The sequence below is a fragment of the Mesocricetus auratus genome, unplaced genomic scaffold (assembly GCF_017639785.1).
Source record: "Mesocricetus auratus isolate SY011 unplaced genomic scaffold, BCM_Maur_2.0 Super-Scaffold_100007, whole genome shotgun sequence".
Classification (NCBI taxonomy): Eukaryota; Metazoa; Chordata; class Mammalia; order Rodentia; family Cricetidae; genus Mesocricetus; species Mesocricetus auratus.
Genome location: NW_024429191.1, coordinates 54,565,245 through 54,574,002, shown reverse-complemented (window position 1 = coordinate 54,574,002; position 8,758 = coordinate 54,565,245). Strand labels below are relative to the sequence as shown.

General features: G+C 45.7%; 1 protein-coding gene across 1 annotated transcript in view; it reads left to right on the top strand.

The window, feature by feature from the left end:
* The window catches only part of Vps53 (VPS53 subunit of GARP complex), a 134,692-nt gene that overhangs the window by 87,402 nt on the left and 38,532 nt on the right, over positions 1-8,758 (top strand). Inside the window, exons 14-15 of the mRNA XM_005067384.4 lie at positions 4,161-4,403; positions 6,047-6,194. Of these exons, the coding sequence (XP_005067441.1) occupies positions 4,161-4,403; positions 6,047-6,194 (391 nt within the window). The remainder of the gene's footprint in view (positions 1-4,160; positions 4,404-6,046; positions 6,195-8,758) is intronic.

Here is an 8,758-nt window from a genome sequence, read left to right as displayed (position 1 = left end):
CTTTAATCCCAGCACTCGGGAGGCAGAGTCAGGCGGATCTCTGTGAGTTCGAGGTCAGGCTGGACCGACAGCCTCCAAAACAATACAGAGAAACCCTGTCTAGTAAAAACCAAAAAAAAAAAAAAAAGATATGAAGGGCTGGAGAGTTGGCTCAGCAGTTAAGAGCACTGGATACGCTCACGTGGGGGCTTACAGCATCTGTAACTCCATTCCCAGGGTGTCCAACACCCTCTTCTGGCCTTCTCAGATACTGCATGCACATGTTGCACAGACACACACACAGACACTCACATTAAATAAATAAATCTCAAAAAGAAGATGAAGATCTGAAGGGATTGCTGTGAGAATTCAGAGGGATATGACTGCCACACTCAAGGTTAGACACTTTTTACTTTGCATCTCTACCCTCAGCCAAGTTCTTCCTCTCCTTCATATCTTCTTCACATGTAGTTTAGGACTTCTGAGACAGGATTTCATGTAGCCCAGGCTGGCCTCACCTTATTATGTACCCGTGCCCTCTGGTTCTACCTCTCACCTCTGGCTACATGCTTCTGTCCTTTCACTGAACCTGCTGCAGACTCACTACAGCTTGCTCTGATTTAGCATTTTGTCACTGTCTAAGCATTCAGAGATTCTCAACACTCCACGGACCCTGATCAGAACTTGACCATTTGTAAACTCTTACTTGCTTATATTTGCTTTTGGGTGGAAAAGACTCCCTTGTGGTTCTAATCTACAGATTATTGTGCCACACATCCCTGTCTCCATTAATTCTGCATGAAGATCTTTCCAAAATGTCTGGAAGCAATGATAACCTTTTTTTTAAGTTAAATTTATTTGTATCTTCCAACCCTCGAGTCTTGCACACAGTGAGTGTGTGGTTGACATTTAGTTGGACTGACTCAGCACTTCATAAGCAGTGAACCCCACAGGTTCCCACTGGAGCACCTTCTGCTCTTCCTCTGCAAAGCTCATTATCTCATGTCTTACATGACATGGATGCATGCTGATGCAGAGTGGAAGAGGGCACAGGGAAGCTTCCTTTCACCAGGAATGTGACTTTTACAATGTCAAAAGTAACTTGGTGGACAGTCCATAAAATGTACATCTTTAGAGGGCTTTTTTTGTGAACAATTTCTCGATGCTGTATGATCATAGTTAATTGTAATCTTACTCATCAGGTTGACTCTGAAATAGGAAGTAGGTAAGAATAGTTATGGTGCTAGGGATAGAGAGTGATTATAGTGAATGACTCCCAGCACTGCCTCAGTTGGTACCGTCTGTGTGGAGATTAGACTCCTCAGCAGACTCCAGTGCATTCTTTGCCTTGTGTTTCACCTCCTCCTCCACTGCCCCATCCCCACTCCATCCCTACTTCTGTACTGCTTTATGCCCATCCCTAGGAACCAACTGTGGAGGGTGATCAGTTAGCATGCATTGGGTACCAACATGAAGGTTAGCCTGACACACCAGCCTGCACAGTGGGCTGAGGGAGTGTGAACAACACCCCTCCCAAGGGAGACGAAACCGTGGATACAAAGGAGGGTACCTTCCTGCTGTGAAATAACAGCTACCTCTACACCAGGTGCTGGCTGAAATGCTGTCCCCAGTACTATGGGATTACAGCATAGAACAGGGAACAGTACTGTTGATTCATATCACCCCCTGTGCATTGGGGCAGGAAAGCTTGATACACCATACACTATAGTAAAGTATTAACTCAAATGCCAAAACCAGATGCTGTGACACATACATGTCATTCTGTCACTGGGGAGACTGAGGCAGGATGATCACAAGTTTCAAGTCAGTTTGGGCTGCATAGTAAAACCCTATCTGAAAAAAAAAATAGTAAGAGCCAGGTGTATATCATGCACTATAACCCAGCACTCAGGAAGAGAGTTGTTAATTCAGAGCCAGCCTGGGCTATAGAGTAGATCCTGTCTTAAAACAGATGGACAAACCAAAAACAAATCACATGACAGTGAGTGGCCGTGATGACACTTCCAGTTGAGGGAGCAGGTATTGTTTGAGTTGTGCAATGAGGCCTAGGCTTAGGAAGCTAGCCGGAAAGTGTTTTGGCCAGGAGGTGACAGGTGAAGGCCCAGCAATACTGCCACAGAGGTACCTGGCCGGCGCAGAGGCCTGTTGTACACTAGAGTTGTGAAGGTCCATGGGAAAGTAGGGCAAGAAGAGTTTGTGCAGAATGGGGGTGGTGGCCAAGACACTTTCCACTAAAGAGGCTCTTCTCTCCACAAGCAGAGACCTAGCCTGGGTGAAGCTGCCACATCTGGATGTCATAAACTTTGAGTAACAAAAGCACTGGAGTAAAATGTCAATTGTTTCGTATTCCTGCTAATCGATGCTGTGTGTGGTTCTTGCCTTTTTTCTTCCTGTTGTATAAATATATTTATAAAACACAGCAGGATTCTTGTAGCCTTAGCCAGCAAGTTAAAAAGGTGCTACATGTCAAGAGCGGGGCCTCCCACTGTCCACACAGCACAGCTGTGCAGAGGACAGTCAGCCCTGCTAGATTCCAGCCCCTGATGACTCAGGGTGACTGGGCAAATTGAGGGATGTTTGACTGGGAGAGTGGAGACGGGTCACAGCCACCATCACCACCATGACCAGGCAGGCATAGAGCTGTTCCTAGCCACTCTTATCCCAAGATATTTTCGCATCTTTGATTCTGGAAGTTAGAAGAAAAAAACTGGACTGTGTGGTGGCACATGCTTTTAATTCCAGCACTTGGGAGGCAGAGAGAGGCAGGCAGATCTTTGAGTTCAAGGTCTACAGAATGAGTTCCAGGACAGCCACAGCTACAAAGAAACCCTGTCTGGAAAAAAAAAAAGAAGAAAGAAAGAAAGAAAAGAAAAAAACTGCTCATCTTAAGAAAGGCATTTGGTGTTTAAATGGAATCTCTCTATTCAGGCATCCATCCATACTTGGATACATTTAAGTTTACAAACTCACTAAATTTATTGTAACTTACAAGGTTAACGAGGTTTCTCTCTATATGATAAACACATGACACATTTGCCTTTATACCAGTAACCATGTGTAAAATATGAAAGGAAATAACATTATAGTAAAAAATAAGTAATTTTTTTTGTTTTTTTTTTTTTGTTTTTTGAGACAGGGTTTCTCTGTGGCTTTGGAGGCTGTCCTGGAACTCGCTCGGTAGTCCAGGCTGGTCTCGAACTCACAGAGATCCGCCTGCCTCTGCCTCCCGAGTGCTGGGATTAAAGGCGTGCGCCACCAATGCCCAGCTAAAATAAGTAAGTTTTATGAAATGGCCTGGTAAATGTTAAAGTTTCTCACATAGGAAGGATTCTTTCTCCAAAGATTAGACAAGCCGAGTTAGACTATGCTTTTCTCACTGGTGTTTGTTTCTTTTCTTGCCATTGTGCCAAGATATTTAGCAGAAACACCTTAAGAAGGAAGGACTTGCTTGGACTCCATGATTCCAGGGATTTCCAACCTTCATGGCAGGCAATGGCTACATCTTTGCTGCCATCAGAACCTGTGTATGGGCTCGTGAAAAGCATGAAGCTTGGGTTCAGACTACTTCGGTTTGCATCCTGGTTCCCTGCTTGTCTTAGATAAGGTGTTTTGTCTTAGATAAGGTGCTTAAGTTTTCTGTGACTGGCTTTTGGAGAAGGGGGATTGTTAAATCAGTATCTCCAAAGGTTACTGTTGAAGAGTTCCATGACATGGGTATAAAGCACAGCCATGACTACTGGGCCACCGTGTGTTTAGGAAATGGTTACCATCATTAGTATTCAGGACTTTAATTTGAGGAAACACAGCTGGTGCTCAGCATTGTGTGGTGCATGCTTATGTGACAGGTCACCCAATTTTGTGACAGAGTTTTAGGTGTCAACTTTCTCACTTTCTAGAGGAGCAGCAGTGCTCTGTCTCTCACATGGGCCCTGAGGTCAGACATGATGATGAAATGCCTTGGAACAAAGCAGTGTACAAATGTCAGACTTTATTGCTATCATTTTTTTAAGCAGGGAAGTTAGTGGTGACATGGATAAAATGCACCCACTTGTAAGTTTGGGTAGGACCAGAAATGAGCACTTGTGGGAACAGCTTATGTCCACTGCACACAGCATCCCTGCCTGATCTCTCCAAGTGAAACAACATTTCTGTTCTTCTAGAAACCTCAGTGAGCTGATAGACCGGTTTGTGGCAGATTTCAAAGCCCAGGGCCCACCGAAGCCTAACACTGATGAAGTGGGTGCTGTACTCCCTAGCTGCGCGGACCTCTTTGTCTACTACAAGAAGTGCATGGTGCAGTGCTCACAGCTCAGCACTGGGGAGCCCATGATCGCCCTGACTACCATCTTCCAGAAGTACCTCCGAGAATATGCCTGGAAAATTCTCTCTGGCAACCTCCCTAAGTGAGTCCTGATCTCCTCATCTCAGCATCCCTGAATATGGGAGTCTTTAAGGAAAGCCACTCTGGGGTTTACTGAGCTGCTAAGAGTGTGAGGAGGAAAACACTCCTCCTGGGCCCCAAGGTCTGATGCACTGTGCTGCCGTTTTCTTTAATGACAGTCCACAGCAGACCATGACTGTCAGCAGGTATGTTCCCTATAGCTGGTTTTTTTACTCTTTAGATCTTTTGGGGGACCTCCACCCAGCTCCCAGATAAGTCACACATAGGCTTATTCTTCTTTCTAGCCAGCTTTTCTTAGCTTAAAATTATCCTGTGTACCTTTTGCCTCTAGGCTTTTATCTTTATCTTTCTCTATTTCTGTATACCTTTCTTTGCTTCTTACTCCGTGGCTTGCTGTGTATCTGGGTGACTGGCCCCTGATGTCCTCCTCCTTTTCTTGTTCCTCAGTTGTTTTCTTCCCAGATTTCTCTTTCTATTTATTCTCTCTGCCTGCCAGCCCTGTCTGTCCTTTTCCTGCCTTGCTAGTGGCCGTTCAGCTCTTTATTAGACCAATCAGGTGTTTTAGACAGGCAAAGTAGCACAGCTTCACAGAGTTAAAGGCAATGTAAAAGAATGCAGCACACCTTTGCATCATTAAACAAATATTCCACAGCATAAACAAATGTAACACATCTTAAAATAATGTTCTGCAACAGTTCCCCATCCACCAGTGTAGGTAAGGTGCTTCACTGAGTTGGGCCTATTATGCATATGTACTCAGTGCACAAGGACTCAGCATGGAAAACAGAAAGTTATTTAGTAGCAGAGACAATGTCTCCCTCTGGCATGTTCAGTGTGTTCATGCCTTGAGTGCCAGATAGACAAGCTCACTGCCCCCCATTGTCTTCCACAGCCACTAATGCCGTATTCACAGCCTTATATTTAAAGATATGGGTGGATTGGGACTGAGGAGAAGGCTGAGTGGGTAAAGTGTCTCTTGTACAAGCATGAGGACCTGAGTTCAGATGCCCAGCACAAACATGCAAAGCTGGATTTGGCAACACTCACTTGTAATCACAAAACTAGGAGGCAGAGACAAGAAGACTCCAGAGCCTCAATAGCAGCCAGTCAGCCCAACTCTGGCAAGCTCCAGGATTAGTGAGAGACCATATCTCAGAAACAAGATACAGAATGGTAGAGGAGACACCCAGTGTCAACCTCTGCTCTCAGCCTAACACACATGGCCACTGTTAGGCTGTCTTACTCCGCTTGTTCACTTATGAGTTCCATACGCACACGTCTTAACTGAGAAAGATGGGTGGGGAAGCAGCTTTTGTGCTACAGATGACCCCCAAGAGTCATCTGCACCTCGGCGGGGAATCCCAAGCAAGGCACTAGGCCAAACTGCCTCCTCTGTGAGAATGGGATCACCCCAGGTGAGCACTGCTCACTGGCTCTCTCTTGGCGTTGTCTCTTCCTGTTCCTGTGGGTGAGAGACTCTAACAGATTGACAGTCAAGGTAAGGTCAGGGGCAAAGGGACCCATTGTGTGTTGATTTATTTGTACTGCTGCCAGCCCTTCCTCCCCTTTCTTTGTCATTAAATGCCCAGCTTCAGGAAGCAAATTAGCAGCTGCAGCCTGACTAGTTCTCATCCTTTTCCTCAGGACCAGCAGCAGTAGCGGGGGACTGACCATCAGCAGCCTCCTCAAAGAGAAGGAGGGCTCGGAAGTGGCCAGGTTCACTCTGGAGGAGCTGTGCCTCATCTGCAGCATCCTCAGCACAGCCGAGTACTGTCTGGCTACCACCCAGCAGGTGAGCACCCAGCCGAGCATGCTGCCTTCCCAGACCCTCAGCTAGAGCTGGAGTAGAGCCCAGGAGCTCCGCTAAGCTCCACCAAACTGACCTTGGGCACGCCAGTGTGTCTCACAGGAAGATACTTACCATGTAGTCAGAGATGCTCCAGGAGCCATCTTACAGGAGAAGCACAGCCATCCTCCACCCTCAGGTTATGTAAGTTACCAACCAGGTAGGACCTCTTAAAATTAGTCAGTAGCACAGTGTCCCTCATGAGAAAAGCAGCAATAAACCTGGCCCAGCCTTTGGTGGGTGAGTCACCCAACCCAGTGGCTGCATTCTTATGTTAATAAGCAGACTCTTTCAGGATTTTATGTGTCTCCTAACATTTTCTAGCATTCTCTGTCCACCATAACAACCATTGTTTGACATGTGACTGTGAAGCAGAAAGGGTGAGGCCTCTGCTGCAGCCCCCAGAAGGCAGTTTAGCAAACTAGCTTTACAGAAGGAGGAGCAGGGTAACTTGCCACCAGCTCTCCACAGGGTTAGAGGCTCTTTTTCCCATGGTCTGGGGTCCCCCTGAGGCTCAGAGCAAGAAAGTGACCTGGGAGAGCTCTGCTTTTCCTGATGTTGATGCTTATTTCCTAATCGTCTAAGAGGTCAGTCCCAAGGGGCAGTTCAGACACGACAGCTTGGACCCCTATGTGCCATGGTGTGAACACAGGAAGTGTCCAGCAGACTCTTTGAGGGTCAGCCAGCTGGGCCCAGATGCCGAGACAAAGGCAGTAGCACACTCTGCTTTGTGGCATGGTCACATATGTACTCAACGACCATGGTCACATACATACTTGATGACCACTTTAGCCTTGGAGCCAGAGACACACACACACACACACACACACGCACACACACCCCCGAGCCCCTCACACACACACACACACACACCCCTGAGCCCCTCATAATGAACATAGGCATTTAGAGTGTATAAGAAAGACATATAATATCTCTTTGATTGAGACAGGGTCTCAGTATGTAGACTAGGCTGGTCCAGAACTCACAGAGACTCATCTGCCTTTGTTTCTGAGTACTGGGACTAAAGGTGTGTGCCACCATGCCAGACTTTTTGTTGTTGTTGTTGTTGTTTGTTTTTTGTTTTTATGAGACAGGGTTTCTCTGTATTGTTTTGGAGGCTGTCGGTCCAGCCCGGCCTCGAACTCACAGAGATCTGCCTGCCTCTGCCTCCCGAGTGCTGGGATTAAAGGCGTGCGCCACCACCGCCCGGTCCCATGCCAGACTTTTAATACAGAATCTTAAAAGTAAAGTGACCAAAGTAGCATGCAAACAGAGCATTGCACTTGGGACTCATTTCATAACCTGACCCACATTCTCAGCTGTGACTCGCTTTCTTCTTAAGCACTTTGCTTAAAATACATAATAAAATATCTTCATGAACATACACACACCCCAAGCCTATTCATAATGGTATCATCCTCCAATAATCACAGTAGCAACTTGAGTTATTTTATAAACATAGTTTTGTATGCAGTTATCTTAGCTCACTTTTATATCCTTTTATTGTTAGTATTAGTGTCTTACATTCTCCTGTTACTAAGCTGTCTTTATTATTACTACTATTTATGGATATGTAATATTCCATTAAAGGATTAGTGAATATTTAATAATAGCCATGTTAATAATCTATACTGCTTTAAAGTTTTGCTTCTATAAATAATCTTACAAAACCATCTTTCTGAACATAGTATCTTAAAGGTCTTATGTTGTCTTTCTAGAACAGATTCTTAGGTATTTTAAAAGTCTGAGTAAACCAGAGACCATTTTGATAACTTGTGTAGCTGTTTTTTAATTTAGTGAAAATCATCTTACTGTGTGTGAAGGCCATGTTCCTTTAGAAGAAACAGAGATTCCTGGAGAAATAACTGACTCCAGGCTGAGTGGGCAGGGTGGCAACAGAAGCAGGGCAGTTGGTCCAGGTCTGCCTAGCGTGCATGAAGCCCTGGCTTTCATCCCTGACTCCACTTACACTGGGTATGGTGGTGCACACTTGTCCTGAAAGCTCCATATTTTAGAGGTAGAAGAGGAGACTCAGAAGTCCAGGGTCTCCCTGAGCATCAAGAGAGCTTTACCAGACAGTTCCTATACCAGGCACTGCCTCTGGTGATGGCACAGAGAGACCAGGCATCTTTGTCAGGAGCCTCATACTGATGGGAAACAAATAACAAGCAAGCAAAGCCAGGGTTTCACTACCATTGTGGTAAGTGTGGGAGAAGAAACAAATGCCAAGAGAGGAGTTGGAAGGGCAAAGAAATGGGGGCTTGTTCAGGAGGGTGAGCAGGGGCATTTTAGAGGGAAGAAGTATGGAGTATGAAGGTCCTGAGAGGCAAGGCAGAAACAGCAGGATGAGACCAGAAAGGTAGACAGGACCTATGTCATGCTTAATCTAGGATTTATCTTCAATGAGACAGCAGAGGCCACTAGGCATGTGCACACTGTCTCATCCTACCTCGTAGGTGTCCATGTAGGCTGTCCCCAGGTTTTCAATAATAAAAACCCTTCTGGATAGA